This window comes from Phyllostomus discolor, chromosome 4, assembly GCF_004126475.2.
Source record: "Phyllostomus discolor isolate MPI-MPIP mPhyDis1 chromosome 4, mPhyDis1.pri.v3, whole genome shotgun sequence".
Taxonomy (NCBI): Eukaryota; Metazoa; Chordata; class Mammalia; order Chiroptera; family Phyllostomidae; genus Phyllostomus; species Phyllostomus discolor.
Window position 1 is genome coordinate 166396306 of NC_040906.2, and position 25241 is coordinate 166421546.

Below are 25241 nucleotides of genomic sequence, written 5' to 3' on the forward strand. Positions count from 1 at the left end.
AGATATGTACATTTTCTATATTAGTGATCACAAACTTGGGACCTGCTTGACGATTTTAAAAGATTATCAAAAGGGCCACTGCAAAATTAGGGTTATTATGTGAGGACTTTTTTGCCTATCTGTGCAGGTGGATATCACAAAAATTAAGTGAATTTTAAGCGAAAATTAAGCGAATTAAGCGGATCTTTTTTTTTTTTTTTGCTCATCAGTTTTCGTTAGTGTTTGCGTATTTAATGTGTGGCCCAAGACAACTCTTCTTCCAGTGGGTCTAGAGACGCCGAAAGGTTGGACTCCCTGTGCTAGACCATCCATACCCCTAGCAGGCTGTATACATACCCCAGTGAAATAATTTGTTTTTCATGGTCTACAAAAAAGTTTTCTATGAACTTAAGCTAGTTATGGCCTGCCATACTCTTTTTCCCTTTGGGTCCCTGGATTGTCTCATGTATCTTTTAGAGTCTTTTATACTCATAGCATTCTTATTTCTGACACTAATTTGCATGGTTTTACAGTTGGAGCAGTGATGATATTGAAAGAGAAATACCACACAGTTAAAGGACACAATTTATTTAGCAGCAGAGGGTACAGAAACATATCCATATGGAGTCAGTTGCACAAACAGAAGACATCATAGCATATTGTCACTTAAAGTTGTTTTTCTAGCCCATGATTGTGCATTAGCTGACAAAGAGAGCTGGACAAGGATCCCATCGGGTCACCTTTGCATCCTGGGTGGTTGAGTTGGGGAGAGTCTAGCAGTGTGCCTGCCTGCTCACTAGGTTCCATTACAGGTGCAAAGCCCAGGACATGCCTGACTGCTTACTGTCAGTCAGCGTGTGCCTAAGGTCAGTATACCATCCTTCATCAAGACTAGACACTGGACCTTCCTGAAGTCAGTTGCTCAGGGGGCGAGGGACAGAATCTCTGCCTCTGGCAAGTAGAGACGTTGTCTCATTTCATGACGTTCAAGCAGTTGATCTGGCCAATTTTTCAGTCTGGGAAAGGGAGGAAGACCATTGGGGACATTTTGATGTTTACAGATTAAATTTTATCCCTTCTTAGCATCATGATGCTGAACATACAGGTTTACTTACTTAAGAGATAATGGTATTCACAAACTAAAATATTTACTGATAAAATAATATGGTGTCTGGATGTGCCTCAGAATAATCCAGTGTGGGGGCATTAAGGGAAGGTGTAGGTGAAAAAAGCTGGGACATGTATTCAGTGGGTGATTGATACTTATAGGCTTTATTATACTATTGTCTCTACATAGATTTTATGTGTGAAATTTTTCATAATAATAATCTTTAAAGGTATGAAATCCTCTCTATTTTTTCAGTCATGCTGGTGAGAGTTTTATTGATTCTGTTGATTTTCTCAAAGAAACAACATTGTTTTTACTAATTTTCTCTATTGCTTCCTGTTTTCTATTTCATTGAATTCTGTACACTTTATTATTTACCTTCTTCTTAGTTTGGATTTAATTTGCTCTTATTTTCCTAGTTTTTAAAGATAGAAACCCAAGTCCTTGATTTTTAAACATTTCCTCTCTTCTTACATTAGCATAAATATTCTTTTAAATATTTAAAATGAATACTACATTCATTGCATCTCATACATTTTAATATGTCATGTTTTCCCTTGTGATTTATTCTATGACCCATGGGCTATTTAGAAGTGTTTTGTTTAGCTTCCAAACATTTGGTGATTTTTTCTGTACATCTATTGGTTACCATTCCCAAATTAATTCATTGTAATCAGAGAACCATAATAGCGTATTTTATAGTTTGAATCTTTTAAGTTTATTGAGGCTTATTATATGGCCCAGAATCTGATGTGTCTTGGAACACGTTTCTCGTACACTTGAATGCATATTCTGCTGTCGTCGGTAGGTTGCTCTTTAAATGTTGTTTGCGTCAAGCTGGTTAATAGTTGTTCAAGTTTCCTGTATTCTTACTGATTTTTCCTCTACGTTTTCTGTCAATTGTTGAGATACAGGTGTTGAAATTTCTGGTTTGGTCTATTCTCTCTCTGTGTAGCTCTCATTTTAGTACTCTACCTTGCAAATTCTAGCTGTCAGAGCCTCCCCAAATTCTAAATTCTGTTTTGTGATCTCACAGAGGCCATTGGGACCTGGTTTAGTTCCCTGAAGCCTAGAAACTCTCACCAGACAGTAAATTGGGACTCACCTCATTTGTTTCCCTTCCCTCAGGGGTCCCTGCCCTGTGTTCTCTGATATCCAATATCTGAAAACTATTGTTTCATATATCTTAGAGAGTTTGTAGTTGTTTAAGAGAGGAGGGTAAATCTGGTCCCTGTCACTTCAACATGGATCTTCAATCCATTAGCTTAAAAACTGGTAAAGTAAAAAGAAAGAAGCAAGTTTTTTTTTCTGTCTGTCTTAAAGGAACTAATCCTTAGTATAACAAAAATGATGGGGGATATTTATAGACATTTTATAGATGACAAACGAGAAAAGAATGAAAGAATTTGAATAGTCTATCACCATTTTGCAAACCCTTCATAATTTGAATCTAGTTAATGATAAGTTTTACAATAATTGCAGCAGAGATGGAATATGAATTTGATCAATTTACAGGCAATATTAGGGGCAATGTAATATGTTAAATGATATCAGAGGAATATATTAATAAAAATGCAGACTATATTTTTAAAAATTACATAAATAAATTGTTTCTTTAACAATAAACTAGAAAAAAGAGAGAGAGGGAACCTAGAGTTTAAAGGAGACTTAAAAATGATGTAAATCTTTTCCCTTAAGTGGCCTGAGGTGACCTCTGAAATGGTTTGCTATTCACTTGACCCAGAAAACCCTACAAAATCATGCAAATCAAGAGGTTCAAAGCTTTGTGTGCACTTTAAGAACACTCGTGAAACTGCCCAGGCAGTCAAGCATATGTGTATCCAAAAAGCCACCAAGTATCTGAAGGATGTCATTTTAAGAAGCAATGTGTCCTGATCCATCATTACAATGGTGGGGTCTATAGGTGTGCCCACACCAAACAATGTGGCTGGACACACTTGTCACACTTGTAGATGGCCCAAAAAGAGTGCTGAGTTTTTGTTGCCCTTGCTTAAAAGTGCAGAGTAATGGTGAACTTAGGGTTTAAATGCAGATTCTCTGGTCGTTGAGCACATTCAGGTGGACAAAGCTACCAAGAACTTACAGAGCCCATGGGTGGATGAACCCGTTTTTGAGCTGTCACTGCCACGTGGAGATGATCTTTCCTGAAAAAGAGCAGATTGTTCCTAAACCAGAAGAGTAGCTTGCACAGGAGAAAAAGACAGCCCAGGAGAAACAAAAACCTGATGGCCCTGGGGATAAATTCAGCACCAAGTAAATGTTAATAAAAGTTAAAGAAAAAAAAAGAACGTATAAACCAATTGCAGTATGTAGAGCTTGTTTGGATCCTGAATCAAACAAATTATAAGAACAGAAACAAAAACAAAAACTGTGGAAGAGTCAGAGAAATGCAAACACTAACTGGTATGTCAAGACATTGGAGAATTATTGTTAACTTTGTAAGGGTGATAAGGATATTATTTTTCTTTTTTAACAGCTTTATTGAGGTATAATTCATATGCCATACAATTTCACATTTAAAGAGTATAATTAAATGACTTAGTATATTCACAGAACCAGGCAACCATTACCACAAGTCATTTTAAAACATTTTTCCCCCACAAAAGAAACTGCATCCCTTAGCCACCACTTCTTCTCCCCACATCTACCCCTGGCCCCCAACCAGCTGAGGCAATCTACTGATCTACTTTCTGTCTGTACAGATTTGCTCATTCTGGATAGTTCATATAAATGGAATTATAATGAGATGTGGTCCTTTGTGATTAACTTCTTTCACTTAATGTTTTTAGAATTCATCCATGTTGTAGTAGGTATCAGTACTTCATTCCTTTTTATTGTATTCTGTTGTATAGATATACAACTTCAGTTAATACATTCATCAGTTGGTGGACATATGGGTTATTTCTACTTTTTGGCTTTTGTATGAAACACTGCTATGAACACTCATGTACAAGTTTTTGTGTGGACTTACATTTTTATTTCTCTTGTATACACCTAGGAGTGGAATTTCCGGGTGTGGTACTTTGTTTAGTCTTTTGAGGAACTTTCAGACTGTTTCCAAAGCAGGTGTACCATTTTTAATTTTTAAATTTATTTATTTTTTTACTTTTTCTATCACCATTTATTCCCCTATATTATCGTCCACCTCCACCAACTCCCCTGCCCCCCACAATCATCACACTGTTGTCCTCAATATTTTATTGAGGATTTTAGCATCTATGTTCATCAGTGATATTGACCTATAATTTTCTTTCTTTGTAATGTCTTTATCCTGGTTTTGGAATTAAGATAATGCTATGCTAGTCTTGTAAAATGAGCTTGGGAGTCTTCCCTTCTCTTGAGTGTTTTGGAATAATTTGAAAAGGATAGGTGTCAGTTCTCCTTTGAATGTTTAGTAAAATTCTCCTATGAAGCCATTTGGTCTAGGACTTTTGTTTGTTGGGAGTTTTTTAAATTACTGCTTTAATTTCAGTAGTTGTAATCTGTCCATTCAGATTCTCTGATTCTTCCTAATTCAGTTTTGGAAGATTGTATATTTCTAGGAATGTATGCATTTCATCCAGGTTGTCCAATTTGTTGGCTTATAGTTTTTGCAATATTTTCTTCCAATACTTCATATTTCTTTGGTGTCAGTTGTTACTTCTCCTCTTTCATTTCTTACTTTGTTATTAGAGTTTTCTCTCTTTTTTTCTTGATGAGTCTCATTAAAGGTTTATCAATCTTGTGTATTTTTACAAAGGACCAGCTCTTGGTTTCATTGATCTTTGACTCTGTTTTGTTTATTTCTGCTCTGGTCTGTATTCTATCATTTCTTCTACTCACTTTGGGTTTTGTTTCTTGTTCTTTTTCTAGTTTCTTTACGTGTAAAGTTAGTTTGAGATTTTTCCTGTTTCTTGAGGTAGGCCTGTTATGCTATGAATTTTCCTCTTAGGACTGTTTTCACTGTGGCACAGATTTGGGGTCGTTGTGTTCTCATTTTTGTTTCTTTCAAGGTATCTTTTGACTTGTTCTTTGATCTCATTGTTTTCCTATTCATTGTTTAGTAACATGTTATTTAGCCTCCATGACTTTGTATATTTTTCCAATTTTTTCCCCCTGTGGTTGATTTCTAGTTTCATACCATTATGGTTAAAGAAGATGCTTGATATGATTTTAGTCTTCCTAAATTAGTGATACTTGGTTTGTGTCCTAACATGTGATCTATCCTAGAAAATGCTCCATGTGCACTTGAAAAGAATATATTCTGTTCCTTTGGGGTGAAATGTCTGAAGATAATAATTAAATGCATCTGATGTAGTGTGTCATTTAAGGCTGCTGTTTCCTTGTTCATTTTCTCTCTGGAAGATTTATCTATTGAAGTCAGTGGGATGTTAAAGTCCCTACTATGACCGTATCACTGTCAATCTCTCCCTTTATGTCCATCAAGATTTTTTTTTATACATTTAGGTATTCCTATGTTGGGTGCAAAAATATTTACAAGGGTTATATCCTCTTGTTGGATTGCTCTGTCAACATGTAGTATCCTTCTTTGTCTCTTACTATGTAGCCTTGGTTTTAAAGTATATTTTGTCAGATACAAATATTACTACTCCAGCTTTTTTCCATTCCATTTGCATGAAATATCTTTTTCCATCCATTTACTTTTAGTCTGTGTGTATCTTTCATTCTGAGGTGGGTCTCTTGTAGACAACTTATATATGGGTCTTGTTTTCTTATCCATTAGCTACCCTATCTCTTTTGATTGGAACATACAAGCTGTTTACACTTAAAGTGATTCTAGATAGGTATATATCCATTGCCATTTTTCTCTTTTAACTATGTTCCTCTGTTTCTTCCTCTTCTTTTTCCTCTTTTTTCTTGTTTCTCCTCCTCTTCCTCCTTCTTCTTCTAAAAGACTCTAATATTTATTGTGATATTGGTTTAGTGGAAATGAAGTCCTTTAACTTTCTGTCTTGGAGGCTCTCTATTTCTCCTTCAATTTTAAATGATACCTTTGCTGGGTAAAGTAGTCTTGGTTATAGGTATTTGCTTTTTAGTATTTTGACTATTTCATGTTATCACTTATGGCCTGAAATGTTTCTGTTAAGAAATCATCTGACAGTCTATGAGAGCTCCCTTGTAGGTAACTAATTCTCTTTCTTTCACTGTGTTTTAAATACTCTCTTTGTCCCCTGGCTGGTGTAGCTCAGTGGATTGAGCGTGGGCTGCAAACCAAAGCATCGCAAGTTCAATTCCCAGTCAGGGCACATGCCTGGGTTGCAGGCCACGGTCCCCAGCAACTGCACATTGATGTTTCTCTCTCTCTCTCTCTCTCCCCCCCTCCCTTCCCTCTCTAAAAATAAATAAATAAATAAAATCTTAAAAAAAATAAATACTCTCTTTGTCTTTTACTATTGCCATTTTAAATATGATGTGTCTTGGTGTAGGCCTCTTTGTGTCCATTGTGTCATTGTGTTTGGAACTCTTTTTGCTTCTTGGATTTGCATGTTTTTTTCCTTCATCAGGTTAGGGAAGTTTTCAGTTATTATTTCTGCAAAAAGATTCTTGATGCTTTGCTCTCTCTCTCCTCCTTATGGTACTCCTATGATGCAGATATTGTTATGCCTCACGTTGTCTTAAAGGTCTCTTAAACTATCCTCATTTCTTAAAAGGCTTTTTTGGGGTTTTTTTGGCTCTAATTGCTATTGTCTTCTACCTTGTCTTCTAAATTGCTGATTCAATCCTCTGCCTCACCTAACCTGCTGTTTAATTTTTTCTAGTGTATTCTTCATTTCAGATATTGTATTCTTCATTTCTATTTTTTAATGGTTTCTATGTCCATTTTTGTGCTTACTGTGTCTTCTTTAATCCTTACCTGAGGATGTTTATTGATTTTAGAAAGAGAGAGAGAGAGACATTGATTGGTTTCCTCCAGTATATGCCCCGACTGGGGATTTAATCCGCAAGCTAGGTATGTGCCCTGACTGAGGATTGAACCCGCAGCCTTTTGGTATATGGGATGATGCTCCTACATACTGAGCAACCTGACCAGGGCTACTACCTCTTTTTTAAAGTTTTCATTAATTTCATCCATTCTTCCCCTAAATTCCTTGAGCATACTTACAGCCATTATTTTGATTTCTGTGTATGGTAATTGACTTTTTTTTCAATTAGCTCTTTTTCTGGAGATTTCCTCTGTTCTTTTATTTGGGGCATGTTTCTTTGTTTACCCATTTGGCTGCCTCTTTGTGTTTGTTTCTATGCATTAGGTAGATCTGATGTGACTCCCAGTCTTGATAGGGTGGCTTTATGTAGTTGGTCTCCTGTGGGATTCCATGGCACAGTCTCCTTGATCACCTGTGATAGATGCTCCAGGAATATCCCTTGTGTGGGTTATATGGGCTTTTCTGTTGAAATTGAGTCTTGATTGATATTGGCCCATTTGTGATCAGTACTCAAGCAGGCTGACAGTGAAGATCAACCCTAACCATAGTGTATGAGCTACTGTGTAGGTGTAACCACATGAAGCAGAATTTCTGCTGAGATCTCCCTTAGGATGTACCACTTGTGAAGTTTATTGGATATTGTTCTCATGTTGTCTGAAGCTAGCCATTGGGTGTGTTGGTTCTGAGACCTCTTTGGAGGGATTTTGTTGCATACCAATATCAGATGCTGCCTGTGACTGGCCCTGGGCAGCCTGTTTGAAGCTACAAAGCAATCCACAGTTTTTAGCTGCTTTTCTTGGGCCTGGGTGTGCATGGAAAGGACCAAACTGCATACCAAGCCTGGCTTTTATCAGCACTGGGCAAAGGGGCAGGTCAGCAAAAGCTCCTGAAACCCTCAATGTTTGCATCTGCCTGCCTCCATCTTCCAGCTGCCTGTTAGGCTCAGTCACTGAAAGAGCCTCTGGCAGTATTCAGTTTTCATGCAGTACATTTCAGTGAATCACCAGGTAAGGGCAAGAAGTTTTCACCATATCTACACAGATGCAAACTCAGTGCCAGTGCTAGGTCTGTGGCCACTCAGCAATTGTCCCACAGTATACCAAACTTAGCTGCCACTGCTGGTGCTCACACCACTTTGTGATGGGGGCCAGGCCTCAGGAAGTCTTCAAGGTGAGATCAACAGAATTTTTCAGGCCTAAACAGACCAAGATTTGGCCATGTGAAGGGGAGGCTATTCTGTGGTCAGGTGTACAAGGGAAAATTTTTCCCCATCTTAGAGCCGCACAACTCAGTCTGTTCCAGGTTCTGCTAGGAGCCCAATCTTGGTAGTGTGGGCTCATTGGGATTTGGGAGAGGAGGAGGTACTGGTCAGGCTTGGGAGAGTTTGGGGGTGTGGCTCCCACCTCAGAGCCACACAACTCAGTTTGTCCCCAGTTTTTCCCCAACCTCAACAGGGAGAAACCACCAAGAGACAAGAGGGTGGGGCCACCTGCTGGGACCCCAGAGAGTGGGGTTAGCAGATCTCCCATGAGGGGAGGCTGCAGTCAGGTTTGTGGGAAAGTGGGAGTGGGGAATGACCTCTGCTCCAAAGCCACACAACTCAGTTACTGACATCCCCTGAGTCTGCCTAGACCCCTACACCCTGGTCCACACAGCTGACTCTAGAAGGGTGGAGGCAGGGCAGGGCAGGTTAACAGGGAGACCAGAGGGTGGGGCTACTGCATTTCCTTAGGCTGATGCCATGTGTGGGACATGCTCCACCCAAGAAAGATAGCATCTGCAGTGCAGCAGAGTGACTCAGCACAGGGAGTCCTGGCAGTTGTCCTCTCAGCCCTCTCCCCAGAGCCACAAACCCCAGCCTCTCCTCCATGACTCTAGTTTGCTCTGCCTTCCCCAGAGCCCAGGGTGAGTGGCTGTGAATGAGATTTTGTGTGCTGACCCTTTAACAGGTTGCCTGTTTCTCTAGTAGACTCCCATCTCTTTCTGGCAGGTGGTTGACTTTCACAACCAGATATTATGTGGGCACCTCTTCCCAGCCCTGGTGCCCTAGGCTGGGGATCCCAGCATGGGCTTTAGATCCTACACTTCTCAGAGGGAATCCCCGCAGCTGAGATATCCCTCTAGAATCTTAGCCACCAAATGTGGGAGTGAGGCCAGCCCTTTTTGCACCTCCGTCCTTCCTACCAGTCTCTGTTTGGCTTGTTCTGTAAATCCTTGGCTGTAAGACTTCTCGCCATCTGGTCCTCAGTGGGTTATTGAGGTTAATTGCTCTGTATTTTAGTTTAGTTCTTGGAAAAGGTGAATGTAGCTTCTATCTACTCCACTACCATCTTGGATCTCCATGTTTTAATGACTTTTTCATCATATATTTTTAAGTGAAGTATTTATCCCCGTAAGAAGTATAACATATAAAGTTTCATTCACATTGAAATGTTTCAAATTCAAAATGAAGCATTGTTTGTTGCAAGGGTCAGCAATGATAATAAATCTGTACTCTTAAGGCCAGCTATAGGGAAAAGGCTGCTATAGGGGGAACTATAGTTTGTTCTCAAAAGTAGATGCACGGTAGTATCCTTCTCATACATTTCTTGATATTTTACAGATGTGAGAGTCTCCATGATATTACAAACTTATAACTGCACATGAGTAAGAGAAACAGTTTTCTGCTTTATATCCTATAGGGCATAGTCTGCTTTATATCCTGTTTGTCTGTTAAAATCACAAAAATATCCTTTTTGACATAATTTAGATGCACATTTAAATATTTGTTAACCATATGTTAACTCAAGGGCTACTGAATTAAAATTAATTTCAAGGGTTTTTGAAACTCTTTGAAACACCACCTAAAAAGTGGCACAGCAGCAAAAGAAATTCATGTTGTATACACTTCAGTATCAGGCTCTGTCAGTCAGTTCAGCACGACTTTTATCTTCTGTTCCTTCATTGAACTGTCATTTGACAGCAGCACATCACACCACACAGTGATGGCTTTCCAGCAGGCCATCCAGCACTAGAATGGAGCTGCCCCACCATTTCTAGCTGAACACAAGGACAAAGTAATTAGTTGCATGGCTGAACTCATGTAATGAAGTGTAAATAAGCTATAAACACAATATGTATATGAGTAAGTAACATGTATACTTAGACCTATGAAAGTACAGAATAAAGTTTTTATATTTCCTTAGAATTCTTTCCTTCTTATTACTTCATCTTCAGATAGATCACGTTTATAACTATAGGTCAAGCTTCAACATTAGAAAAGCTTATCTGGCAAAAGTCCCAGTTCTTTAATTACTTGCTGTATACCTTTTTTTTTAATCTATTAAAACTCCCTGGCTTCTCTTTCCCAGGTAGATGTGACCATCTTCTCCTGAAGAGGAGTTAGAGCTTCTTACTTCCTAGCTCTTCTATCTTTTTGAAAATCTTTAATCATTATAGCCTTTCTGAAATTTTATAAAAAGAGAAATATATTTTGGATCTACCAACTTGCAATTCTATGTATTACATCACTGGTTTATTTGGGGAGGGGGAATGCAATAAATAAATTTGATAGAAATTTTATATGGAGTTTGGGGCTGAGAAGAGAGGGAGTGAAGGTCTGGAATTTGAGAGCAAAAGGTGCTAGGTCCCACTTCTGTATTATACACAGGTCAAGATTAATGGAACTAGGTAAGTTACTCTCCCAGTGATTAGAAGGGTGGGAAATTTAGAGACTGAAATGGATCTCTGAACAGTCAATTAAGCCTTTGAGTGATTAAGAAGAAGATAAATACTAGGACAAAATCCATCCTAACAACTGATTCCGTTATGTAAAACAAGCCTACAGGATTTGAAATGCAACCAAGTCTGTTTTATATTAAGGCGAGTATAAACCAACTTAATCTTGGACCTGCCTCCAGCCCCAGATTATGTTTGGTATGAGCACAAAGAGCTGTACAGCATGAATGCACAAGGAATCAGCAGAGTGAGAAGGCTCACTGCCAGGGAAATTTGGCACAAGAACTCTAAGAGGAAGGGGAAATTTCTCCCTCGTTGAATCAACTTTGGCTCTCTGGAATAGAGAACATGGAGAGAGAGGGACCAAGGAAAGCCAACCCTATTCTACTTGTTGATACCTTAACAAGCTGTTGATTTTTAAAAAGGGATGAAGGGGCAAAGTGTGGGTAGCATTCTGTTCCCCTGAGTCAATCCTAATGAAGTGGGAGGTTCTTGAAGAAATTAATTTCCATTTAAATTCATGTGTGACCCTCTTCTAGAAACCTCCACTTGTTTGAAATTTTCGTTGAGAATTTCAAATGATCCAGCAATAATAAGGTCTTTTTTTTTTTTTGACGTGTTCTATTTTTTCAGTCTAAGTTTTATGTCAAATGCCCGATTTCAGCTATAGAAATTTTCTCATAGTTGGAATGACTGGTTACTTTCCTCTCTGTCTACGAATATGATATGGAAAAATAAATTATGATTCTCATACTTCCGAAGCAATTGGGCTTTTAATCCAGGGTACTGTAGTCACAGGATTTTTGTGTGAGTTAATGCTAAATTAAATTTCCTGGCAACAAAATAGTGGTTGATTCCAAGGCTGTTCTGACTTAAAGACACAATGGTATTACTCAACAGAAGATAAAAACCTGCCCCTCCACTGCACTTCTGAGCTTAACAAAAGGTGATGGAAGCACAGAAATGGGTGGTTATTACCACGGAATTACAAAGGAAAAGGCGTTTGTGCTCTGCTTGGGTCCCCAGCACCCTGCTGCCCCACAAGAAGCATATGAAAAGCGTGACTCTGCTTCTTCTTCAGAAATGACTTTAATTCTCTTACTGTGGCCAACTTTTGATTATCTGTGGGCAGATTTTCTATTTTGCTTCTTATCTGCACCAAGGACTCCTACACAGTAGCATCTCACCAAAGGAACAATTATCCAGAATTAAAAGAAGTCACTTAAATTCTTTATCAGTACTCAGTTGTAGGAGCTTATGTTTCTGTTGTCCCTCACGAAAGGAAAGGGGATACGAGTCATATCATCTGAGCTTAATTCCTGTGTTTTCTCCTGATCATTTTGATGTTACCCAAGTCACCCTTCCTTAAGATACACCTCTTTGTGGGTAAAGTGGGACCACACAATGCTGAATAGAACATTTTCTTCCATGCTGTGTGACATGATATTCTTGTAGCCTCAAAAGAAAACTCTGAATTTAGCTCCTCTTTCAACAGAAAAAATCATGTTTAACTTAGTGCCACTTTTGGCTGTAGCGTTTTCATGCAACCGCTGTCAACCACCAGGTTTTGTCCCTTCCTCAAATTTTATCGGTCCTTTATGTTTGTAATTTGAGTCTGATTTGAATCACTGCTTGTATTTTTTTATAATCCAGATCCATGTGCATGTTTTTTGTACATTTGTTTCCTGAATGTGCCTATTGCTGACCTTAGGTCTTATGTCCCAAACACTTAATTTTTTAAAAAACTAGCCGACCTGGTTCTTTTTCAGGTTTTCACAGGCATGACTGCATTTCAAGTATAGATTTTCCTGTGAGGCAGCGCTGCCGTGTTTTCAAATGGCTTCGCTGGGAGGCCGACCAGGGGGCACTGGGGTTGCAGACTCACTGCGGTTACTGCAGTTTTCTCTCCTAGAAATACTGTGTTTTCCCTGTTTTGAAGTTAAAATTATTTCTCTAGCTGAAATTTTTACAGTAAAGTTGTAGTCTTGAAAGTTCCTACTTAAACATGTCAAGCGATTTTCAATGTTTTGAAAAATGGATTTAAAATTTTTATATGTATCATGGCATGTTACTAAGATAATCGTTCTGGATTAACTAGTGCAGTGATTACATTATATAGGCATTTTTATGCCCCACCCATTTCCAAAACAATTTGAGGCAACTTACATTAAAATAATTTACGATACATTACCATAATCACTAAAATGGAAGAGACAGAGAACACCAAACGTTGGCGAGGATGTGGCACGGGAGAGCTCTTCATGTGCTGCAGGTGAGAGAGTGAACTGCCACAGCCCCTGTGGAAATCTGGCTGTATCTGCTCAGCGGAACATAGTCCTACCCTGTGAGCAGTAATTCTAACTCCTGGTAATGCATCCAACGGACACGTATACCTAAGCTTATGAAAGGCATGCACTAGAATGTTCAGAGTAGCACTATTCATAAAACTCCAAACTATAAACTATACAAATGCTCATTGTTAAGGACTGAATTGCATCTCTCCAAAGTTCATAATTAATGTGCCTGTATTTGGAAATAGGGCCTTTAAGGGCGTAATATTGAGTAAATGAAGCCAATTAATCCATGTTAATTAAAGAAATGAGCTTATATGAAGCAATATGTACCCTAACACTCAACTTGAGAATGATTTGGGACACACTCTTAATGATTTGATACGTGTCTTTAAAACGACATTTTCTTTGTGTGAAATGTTTGTCAACCAGCAAGGATCAGGACTAGCAGATAAGGTAATTAATGCTTGTGTTTTAAAAACCTTTCATTTTAAAAATAATTTTTACATAGTAAATATTTGTGGTATTTAAATTTTAAAATAATTGTATTTAGAATTTATTTTGGGTTAATGTTTCCTTTTAATTTATTTTACTATGATAAATCTATATCAGGTAGAGATAATTTTTATCTGTTGTTAAAATATGTAATCTTATCATCATATATTAGTTTATAATAGTGATAAGCCATGAATTTAATGTTATACTGTCATTTTACAGAAAACTGCTGAAACTTTTAGTATAGCCCTATGACAGAAAAATGATTTGCTGTTTATTACTGTGGGCACTCATTATTATTTGAAAACAAAATATTGAGATAAATACAGAATAACTTAGGATTTTAAGAATTTTCAAGATTAATTAATATCTTTTGGGAGCTTGGAAATACTTTTTCTGGGATTTCCCCTGATTGTCCAGATGTGTGGTGACAGCCCCCTCCCCCCACCCACCCCAATACACGCACACTCCTCTGGCTCATTAAACTAGAAGGGTTGTGAGTTTTCTGTTGGAGTTTTTGTTGCCGCTAGCAATACTGACTTCATTTATTTTTTTAATAGTTTATTTTTCATTGTATATTTTCCATTACCATTTATCCCCCTTATACTCTTTCATTAAACTAAGTCAGGAAAAATCAGAGAATCTGAATAGACAAATTACAACTTGTGAAATTGAAGCAGTAATCAAAAAACTCCCAACAAACAAAAGCCCTGGACTGGAGCCTTCACAGGTAAATTTTATCAAACATTTGAAGAAGAACTAACACCTCTCCTTCTCAGACTATTTCATAAAATTCAAGAGGAGGGAAGACTCCCACTCTCATTTTTACAAGGCTCACATTATCCTAATTCCAAAACCAGATAAAGGCACTACAAAGAAAGAAATTATAGGCCAATATCCCTGATGAACATAGAAGCTAAAATCCTCAATAAAATACTAGCCGAATACAGCAAAGCATCAAAAAAGATCATACACCATGATTAAGTGGAATTTATTTCAGGGATGCAAGGTTGGTACAATATTTTCAAATCAATAAACATGATACACCACATAAAATGAAGGATAAAAAACATATGATCCTATCAATAGATGCAGGAAAAGCATTTGATGAAATCCAACACCAATTTATGATAAAAACTCTCAGCAAAGTGGGAATACAGGGAACATACCTAAATGTAATAAAGGACGTATGTGACAAACCCACTACCAGCATCATACTCGATCAGCAAAAACTACAAGTATTCCCCTAAAAGGGGAAGAAGACAGAGATGCCTGCTTTCAACTCTACTATTTAACATAGTACTGGAAGTCATAGCCTCAGCAATCAGACAAGAAGGAGAAAAAAAAGGCATCTAAATTGGAAAGGAAGAAGTAAAACTGCCTTTATTTGCAGATGACGTGATACTGTACATAGAGGACCCTAAAGATTCCACCAAGAAACTACTAAAACTGATAAACGAATTCAGCAAAGTAGCAGGATATAAAAATTAATATCCAGAACTCAGTTGCATTTTTATATGCCAATAATGAATGAGCAGTACTGACTTTGTTGTCATCAACCTAAAAGCTATAAAATGTTTTTCCCTTCTCCCAAGTGTCAGCTCCCCTCAGAATCTGCCTGCTTCTGTTCACTGTGCAATGCCTTCAGGTCACCTGTTTTGTATTTTGTCCAGTTTATTGCTGCTCTGGGCAGGAGGCCATTTGGGGCGGAGCTTATCTGATCCTACTGGAAATAGAACCCTTCTCCATGTTGTGATCGAGCACACCTTCTAGTATCTTTCTAAGCAGTCTACCGGGGAAGTATATTTTTTGACTGCTAATCTGTCTGAAAGTACCTTTATTTTGCTTGATTAATAGTATGACTGGGCATGGCAGAAAATAATGTTCCCTTAGATTTTTTTAGACATAGACCATCATCTTCAAGTTTCCATTATTGCTGTTGCAAAGTTGCCATTATTGCTGTTGCAAAGTAAATTGCTGTGAATGATTCTTGACCTTTTATATTTGACTTGGTTTTTCCTCTTGAAGTTTTTAGGATATTCTTTCTTTATTATTGATTTCCTGAGATTTTATGATAATGTACCTTGGAATGGAGCTTTCATCCCCATTCTTTGTGCTAGGAGTTCAGTGGACTCTTTCAACATAGAAAATCATGACCTTCAATTTTAGGAAACTTAACTTTATTTTTCTTTCATTTTTTCTTCTTTATTTCTCCATAGTTTTTACAATTCCTTCTAGTTGGATATGGAACCTTCTAAATTGATCTTCTGATTCCTTTATTTTTTCTTCTATTTTCCATCTTTTTGTCTTTTTGCTCCAATATCTGAAAGATTACTTCAACTTTTTCTTCCAGTTCCTTTCCTGAATTATTTTTACCTAGCAGTCATTTTTAGAGATCTTTTTTATACAGATTGTTATATTAATTTACAGCATCTTTCTTTGTTTAGTGGATGCAATATCCTCCTTTCTCTAAGCTTATTAGAGTGATTTTCCCCTCTTAGTCTCTATTCTTTATTTGCTTCCTTCAAGATCCTTTCCCCTGTTTTTTCTTTAATGTTTGCCTTTATCTTTTATCCCAGAGGCTTTACTTAAATGTCTAGAAATACTTGGTTGTTGACTCACACTTAAGAATGACACATTAAAAAACTCATTACAAGTTCTGTGTACAATATAGGGTTTTATTAATTGGTGGGCATCATTTGGCAGTAATAGGTGCTAGTCAGGTTTACATTGAAGAACCCCCCAAATGTCAGTATCAGCAAGTCCTTCTTTGTCTATTCAGTTTCCTCCAATCTTTCTGTCTACATCTTGGGATGGATGCTTGGCTGGTAGGGATCTGGATGCTGAAGCTGGTTTCACTGTTTAATATCTAAGTGTTCAGTATAGTGTCTCTCCCCCTTTCTTCATTGTTAAACTGTCCCAGATGGTGAGAATGGAGGAGGTACAGGAATCTGGCTGTCCAGCTAAAGCGAGGGAATTGAAGGAACTGCCTTTGTCTTACTTTCAGAGAGTTTCTAGCTTGAGCCATTACCTGTATCTTTAAGTTCATCTAGTAGTGCCAAATTTTTAGAGGGTTTTCTGGTGAGAACTGCTTTGCTTTGTCATGACTCAGCATCCCTGCTTCCACATTCTGATTTCTTAACCTACTGAAGTTCTGCTCATCCAACTAAGGAAAGCAATGCCAGTCTTCTTTTCCTCCGGACTCCCCTAATTTTTCCAAGTGATTCTCTTAGAGGACCCTTCCCCTGCATCACTTGCATTTGAGGAGGGTAAATTCTCCTCTTCTTTCTTAAGGAGAAAGGAGGGAGAACGCTCCTCACAAATCCTAGACAGGAAGGCCAGTGACTCATGATCCTCTTTCCCCACTCTGTAAAGACACTGTGACGTCAGGATGAGGAGGGGGTGGTCTGCAGTAGGCCTGGCTCCCCTCACCATTTAACCATTGGGATGGGTGTCTGGATCCCATTACTGGTGGCTCATTGGTGGTGCTCTTTAGAATTTGATGGTACTTAACACTTACAGCCATCAACTTTGGGTCTTTAATTGCAATTCCAAGACAAGAGGGAAAAGTTGCACTCAAAAACTGTGTAATACTCTATTGTATGGTTATATACAAGTGGACTTGACCAAATTCCCCATTGTTGGGCATTTAGGTACTTAAAAATTTTTTTATTATGGAAAGAGTGTTACAGTAAACATCCTTATACTCATTAACCATTATTATTTTTACAGGTAAAATGCCCACGAGTGGAATGGCTGGTGATATGAAGTACATGTTTATAATACTTTTATTACATGTTATCTAGTTGCCCTGAGATCTTGTGCACTCCTCTCAGCAGTGTGAAGAGGGTTCTCTTTCTCCATACTTACGTTTGCTCTGAGTGCTTTATCTTTCCCCTTGTCTCTGCCATTTTGGGTGAAAGAATGGCATCTTATGGTTTTACTTCACATTTGTTGTTACTAGTAAAAAATGAACAAATTTACATATGCTTCTTGCCCATTGAGCTGTATTTTTTATGCAGTTTGCCTGTTTGGATCCTTTGACAGTTTTTCTATTGGGGTATTCAATTTTCTTTTATCTGTCAGAGTGTTTTAATACATTGACAATATTAACTGTATGCCATAAATGTTGCCACTTTGTTCTTGGTTTAATATGCTTATATATTATATTTATACTATTTTCTGTAATGCAGAAAACTTAAATTTTTGTGTATTGAGATAGATTAAGTGACTTAATTCTCTGAATCTGTTTTCTGTAAAAATGGAATAACATACTACCTGGCGGGGTGGGAGTGGTATAGGTAAATTAACTGCTACATAATAGTTGCTCAACAAATGTTAGCTCTTTAGTTGTTCCCTGTGTGACACATTAAAATAATTAAGAATCATCCAAAATTTTCACTAGAATTTCAAACTTACTCAAACATGTTTAAAGCAGATATGAACCTGGATAATAAACTTAATCTTTTAAGCTAATCTAGGTAGGTAAGTTTTAATTTTTCTTTTTACTTTTCTAATTCTCATCCATAAAAAAATTAATGAACTTTGATGAATCCTCTTTAGTAGAGAACTGTGAAATCTGAGTGGAGTGTGGGAACACTAGTGTTATCTTGTAAGTCATTTGTTAAGGGATTTTTAATACACTGCTCCTGGAATCCTGGTAAGGATTCCTTTCATAGTATCCTTATTGATTTTGTATCAGTATAGACACATCTAATGAAACCAAAATACACACTACCCCCCTTTGCCTGTAAGACAATAGGAAGATAAGATTCCTGTCCCCCAGAAGGTCAGTAGAGCTTACTTCCTGAGGTAAACTGCAAGTTGACATAGATGAGTCTGTTCAATTGTATGTATGTTACAGAAAATACTTTTACAAATATTTATTTTAAGGCAACTTAACACCAATACATTTTTTATTTTATGTGTTGTAACTTCTGAGTAACATTTTATGATAACATAATAGAATTCTTATAAAGATACTGTTTTAATAAAAATAATTGTATAACTTCACATATAATGCCACCATAAATGAAATTACATATAGGGATTTCATAGATGACATGGATGGTGTGGCCTGACTAAAGTGGAATGAGCCACACCTGAATATTACAGTATATTAGAGCACAGAGTAAAACAGAAATCACCACTAAGGCGGTTTGTAAGCTATTGTTCATTCACCAAACATGCTTTTAGAAGTGTAAGTGTCTTCTGTCTTGGTAATTTTTTGGAATGTAGTTCTCCACCCATATTGGGCAACATGCCTGTCCTAAGGAGATGTTATTTCTCTGAAAGCCAGCAGACATCCAGGGTGGCTGGCATTATTCTCTCCTTTCTGTACCTCTTGAAAAGTCACTCACTTCCCCAGCAGCTGTGCATGTGCACACTGCCACCACAGGATGGGGGCAATTCCAAATGAGTTACCACAATTGATGTTGGCAAAGCCATCTAAACATGCCCGTGCTTGACGTGGGCATTGACATTTATGTTGGCTTGTGTGATTCCTTTGTACCTTCATTTTTTAAAAATATATCTTGATTATGCTATTACAGTTATCCCATTTCCCCCCTTCACTCCCCTCTACCCTGTATACCCTCTCCCACCCACATTTCCCCCCTTTAGTTCATGTCCATTTGTTATAAGTTCTTTAGCTTCTACATTTTCCACACTATTCTTGCTCTCCCCCTGTCTGTTTTCTACCTACCATCTATGCTACTTATTCTCTGTACCTTCTCCCCTCTTTCCTCCTCCCACTCCCCTGTTGCTAACCCTCCTTGTGATCTCCATTTCTGTGGTTCTGTTCCTGTTCTAGTTGATTGCTTAGTTCTTTTTTGTTTTTGTTTTAGGTTCAGTTGTTGATAGTTGTGAGTTTGTTGTCATTTTACTATACATGTTTTTTATCTTCTTTTTCTTAGATAAGTCCCTTTAACATTTCATAAAATAAGCGCTTGGTGATGATGAACTCCTTTAACTTGACCTTATCAAAGAAGCACTTTATCTGCCCTTCCATTCTAAATGAAAGCTTTGCTGGATAGAGTAATCTGGGATGTAGGTCCTTGCCTTTCATTACTTGGAAAACTTCTTTCTAGCCCGTTTTTGCCTGCAAGGTCTCTTTTGAGAAATCAGCTGACAGTCTGATGGGAACTCCTTTGTAGGTGACTGTCCCCTCATCTCTTGCTGCTTCTAGGATTCTCTCCTTCATTTTTAGCTTGGCTAATGTAATTATGATGTGCCTTGATGTGTTCCTCCTTGGGTCCAACTTCTTTAGGACTCTCTGAGCTTCCTGGACGTCCTGGAAGTCTATTTCCTTTGCCAGATTGGGGAAGTTCTCCTTTATTATTTGTTCAAATAACTTTTCCACTTGTTGCTCTTCCTCTTCCCCTTCTGATACCCCTATAATTTGAATGTTAGAACATTTAAAGGTGTCTTGGAGGTTCCTAAGCCTCTTCTCAGTTTTTTGAATTCTTATTTCTCCATTCTTTTCTGTGTGGTTGTTTCTTTCTTCCTTCTGGTCCACTCCATTGATTTGAATCCCTGTTTTCTTCCCATCACTATTGGTTCCCTGTGCACTTTTCTTCATTTCACTTATTGTAGCCTTCATTTTTTCATCTAATTTGTGACCAAATTCAACCAATTCTGTGAGCATCCTGATCACCAATGCTTTGAACTATGCATCTGATAGGTTGGCTATCTCTTGGTCGCTTAGTTGTATTTGCTCTGGAACTTTGATCTATTCTTCCATTCTGGCCATTTTTTTTTCGTTGTTGTCTTGTTGTGCCTGTTATGTATGAGGGGCGGAGCCTTAGGTGTTCACCAGGGTGAGGCAACCCATTGCTGGGTTGTGATGCTGTATGTGGTGGTGGGGTCCGAGAGGGAACAATGGTGCTTGCTCCTCTCTCCATCAGATTTCAGTCCTTTCCATCGCTTCCCCCAACCTAACTGGGCCTTTCTGGTGCTGATTCCCATGTTGGTGGGCTTGTGCACGTTCTAGGACCCCATGGGTCTCTCCAACACACTCTCCAATGAGGCTGGGAGTCTATCCTGGCTTCTCAACCCCCACAGGTGTTTTCAATCAGTGTCCCGAGCTTCTATTTCCCGGCGCTGGGACCCTGGGTTGCAGGGTCTGTCTCACTGCCCAATTTTGCCTGATATATCTGCACGCGAATGTGGGACTGCCCGGACAGCCAGCTGCCTTGTGTGCAGTGCCTTGCTTCACAATTGACGCCTGGCTGGGTCTGCCAGCCACCTGCATACCCAGGGTCCGCCCACTGCAGTCTTGTGCCCGAGATGCCTTATGCACCCGGTGCCATCACTTTTTGTGCCATGATCCATCTCCACCCAGCTGCCCAACTCCACCCTTCCTACCAGTCTGGATGAATGTGTATATTTTAACTCCTTGGTTGTCCAACTTCCATACAGTTCAATTTTCTATCAGATCTTGTTGTTATCTTGTTTCTAAATTGTTGCTGACTTTATTTTGGTTGTGCAAGGAGGCACAGTGTGTCTACCTATGCCTCCATCTTGGCTGGAAGTCCTTTCTACCTTTAAAATAAAGGAAAAAAATAAACAAGTGGGACTATATCCAATTAAAAAGCTTCTGCACAGGTAGAAAAAAACAACATTATCAAAATGAAAAGGGAACTGACTGTATGGGAGAACATATTTGCCAATGATACATCAGACAAGTGTTTAATCTCCAAATATATAAAGACCTCATATGACTCAACACCAGGAAGACAAACACTCCAATTTAAAAAAATGGGCAAAGGGCCTGAACACACACTTCTTTGAGGACATACAGATGGCCCATAGACATATGAAAGGATGCTCAGCATCACCAGCAATCAGAGAGATGCAAATTAAAACCACAATGAGATATCACCTCACACCTCTCAGAAGGGCCATTATTAATAAATCAACAAACTACAAGTACTGGTGAGAATGTGGAGAAAAGGGAACCCTACTACATTGTTGGTGGGAATGCAGACTGGTGTAGCCACTGTGGAAAACAGTATGGAATTTCCTCAGAAAACTAAAAATGGACTGATGCAGACTCTGTCCAGTGGGGTCTGTATGTTATGGATGAGACGAACAAATTCACATGGACTATAGAAGTCTTGTGGAGAAAAGGGATGGCACAGCCACTCTCTGAGATGGAGAGTGCCCCAACCCTGGCCTGGATAGGCTTTTATTGCTTTTCTGGGAGCATTACCTCAAGGAAGGTCTTCATTCATCATTGTCAGGCAGTAATGATCAAACAATAGATAACATTCAAAGAACTGTGAGGGCTTATTCTGAGTCAGGGTCAGTTAGGTAAAGGGCCATACAACTTTGGGAAACAAACTTGTTTCATGCTTGGACCCTTATCAGAAAATTGAGGGCATTCTTAGCAAAGCATGTGTCACAGGATTTTATGCATTCTTTGTTAGGCCTGATCACCCAGGGAACTGCCTGTTCCTGCCCAGGGATGCACCACCCTCTGTCATTGTTTTAGGTTTAAGTCAGGCGGGGGAAGTAAGGCAGCCAAGAGATTAGGAGACTTCTTGCAGACAGACTGAGGACTCAGGCTATGTCAAAGCTGAGGGGCAAGGGTCCTTCACCCCCTTTTTCTATAGCCCCCCAAGTCCTTCCCTGGGGCTCCTTCATGACCGTGCCTGTCATCCCTCCCTTGAGGAATCTTACCTGTCATTGGCTAACCAGTGATCTGCCTGGGGCTAAGCAAGGTGAAGTAAAGAGGGCAGAGGCAGCACCCCTGCCAGGAAGATAAGCTTTGTCTCCTTAGTGACTTATGGTCCTAAGGTCTCTTTACTCAGCCTTAGCCATGGGGGGGGTTACGGCCTCTGAAACCAGGCAGGGTGGTTCCCAACAATGGACCTGCCTTTTGACCCAGCAATTCCACTCCTGGGAATATCACCCTAAGAATCCTGAAACACCAAGTGAAAAGAACCTGTGCACCCCTATGTTCATAGCAGCGCTATTATAATAGCCAAGTGTTGGAAACAGCTTAAGTGCCCATCAGTACATGAATGGATTAAAAAACTGATGCATTTACAAAATGGAACACTATACAGCACAAAGAAAGAAGAAGGAATTCCTACCCTTTGAGACAGTATGGAAGGAACTAGAGACTCTTATGCTAAGTGAAATAAGCTAGTCAGCAAAAGACAGATACCATATGATCTCACTTATAAGAAGACTTTAATAAACAAAATAATGAGCAAAACAGAACCAGAGACATGGAAACAGGGAACAGATGGACAGCTGCCAGAGGAAAAGGGGAACAAGGGGAATGGTGGAAAGAAGGGGAAGGGATTAGTCAAAGAACATGTATGAATGATCCATGGACATGGACAATGGTGTGGGGATGGACCGTGGGAGTAGGGGGTGGGCTGGACAAAGGAAGGCAAAGGGGAAAAATTGGGACAACTGTAATAGAATAAACAAGAATAAAAAATTGTTTTTTGTCTCTATAATTACTCCTTCTATAATGTCTTTTTATTATCTTAATATGGTTCTGTTCGAATGTTGTACAAAGCTCTATGTAAGTCAAATAACATATCGCCTACAAAGTTAAGCATTGTATATAATATTTTAAAAAATTTTATTTATTTATTTTTAGGGGAAAGGGAAGGGAGGGAGAAAGAGAGGGAAACAACCACTGATGTGTGGCTGCTCCTCACATGCTCCCCCCGTCCGGGACCTGGCTCACAACCCAGGCATGTGCCCTGACTGGGAATCGAACTGATAACTCCGTAGTTTTCAGGCCAACACTGAATCCACTGAGCCATACCAACCAGGACTGCAAATAGTGTTTTTAAGATCCTTTGAGGTGGGATGTTATTACTTGGAATATAACAATTCCAAACCCTTCATAATGACTGTGCTTTGTTGCACTTTAAAAGCATTTGCTGTGGAACAGTTGAGGAATTAAATGTTTGTATGTTAAATGCCTGCCCCTGATAATTGTCTCTAGGGAGATATTGGCTTGGTTTAGTTTAAGCTCAATCTAAAAGAGAAAATAATATACCATATTAATTTTCAATAAGATCTTATTAAGATGGATGTCCAGAATTGAGTTTGATTTGCTTCTGCACCTAGATAAGAGTGATTTGTGTGTCAAAATTAAGCATATTGGCTGATCATTCCCTCTAAGTTTGTCTGTAGATAAAGTTGAAGTAAACTTCCATTTTTCACTTGAAGTTTTTTTTAACAACATTTATTTCTTCTTCCAGTTATTTTATTTTATTGACTGTTAATTTATCAACTCCTCTTGAAAAAAAGGTGAGAGGGAAAAAAGGCCATAGTGTTATCACATTTATATATGTGGGTTCCCTAAACCATATGGTGGTTTTTAATTAGAATACAAAAGACTCTTTGACAAGACTAACTTCACAGTGGCTGCAGTGGTGGGCATCACAGATGGAGAGAGTTTTCTCAAATTTTCGACCAGGACACTCTTGAGAGGAACTCTGTGGTTTATAATTGTCCTTCTGCTCGAAGTCTGATAAAATTATTGATGTGCAGATCAAGTTGGTATTTCGAAGCTGCTAATTTAATTCTGGACGCTTGATCCTCTCAGTCAGTGGCTTGACTTGATTTTTTAAAAAAGCAGCTTCAATATTTAATTTCATGTGTAGTCTCTCAGTAGAGATTTCAAAGGACACTTTGCCGGATGCTTGACTGCCTTGTGTATTTGCTCTTGTTTTGCATGCAAGAGAGAGCCAGAGGCCTTTCTTCTCATTGTGTACACATAGTATTAATGGATTTACTCTGACTGTATCGTCTCATTACTGGAAACAGCCAGAAGCACAGAAGTCTTTCAGTGTATGCAAATAAGGCAGAATCATCTACCTGAGAGTTAATATTCTCTGCTTTTAAGTGTATTCTAAATCTAATGTTTGTATTTAGAGCATAACATCCTGTTCTCCTTTTTTATGGGCAAAAAGCTAAGCAGGCTCCGGCAGCTGTTTGATGTTGGCTTCAAGTGTTATTAATTTCATATTCTATTATTCTTTTCACTGTAGCACAAGTGAAGCTGATGTGGAGGCTGTCATGGATAAGTTGTTTGATGAGCTGGCTCAGAAACAAAATGATTGTACGTAAGTTAATTTCTCTTGAAAGAGAATACATTTAGAACACAATGCCCAATCTCCACTGACCAATTAATAAGTTCCATTGCTGTATATGGGTTGATGCCACGCTCAAGTGGCAGTCATTGTATCAGCATTTTGTCTAATTTATGTGTTGAATCATGTGCTATTATTCATCAAGCTATGCATTTCCTATCTGTAAGAGATGAATTTTATAGTAATTATCCAGACAAGATTGAGTCTTTGTTCATGTTCCCATAGTAACTAGACCAAGGATTCTAAAAGTGCAAGGCAGAGAGCTGTGGCTGAATAAAGCCTGTGGAACCGTGGCCGACTGCACGTTTGAAGAGCTGTGTGAGAGAGTAAGTAACCAGACACGTCCAGACTCATTGGCCTTTTCACATGTTAAAACACTTCATATTTTCCTCTCTGCTTGTTTCAGATTTTAAAATACTGTTCACAGAGTTGGAACTGATTTAAAAGTCTCATTAAGGGAAATACTTATCTGTATATGCCATGTGCTTTTTATAGGTATTGGCACAAAATTTGCACTTGGACTCTAAAACAAAAATTAGAAATATAGAGAGAACTGTCAACTGTTGCTGGAAACAAAACT

At 38.6% G+C, this 25241-nt stretch overlaps 1 protein-coding gene across 2 annotated transcripts in view; it reads left to right on the plus strand.

The window, feature by feature from the left end:
- The window catches only part of AFG1L (AFG1 like ATPase), a 196291-nt gene that overhangs the window by 136624 nt on the left and 34426 nt on the right, over positions 1 to 25241 (plus strand). For both annotated transcript variants that reach the window (XM_028510644.2, XM_028510643.2), the window contains exons 9-10: positions 24560 to 24630; positions 24887 to 24987. In XM_028510644.2, the coding sequence (XP_028366445.1) occupies positions 24560 to 24630; positions 24887 to 24987 (172 nt within the window). The remainder of the gene's footprint in view (positions 1 to 24559; positions 24631 to 24886; positions 24988 to 25241) is intronic.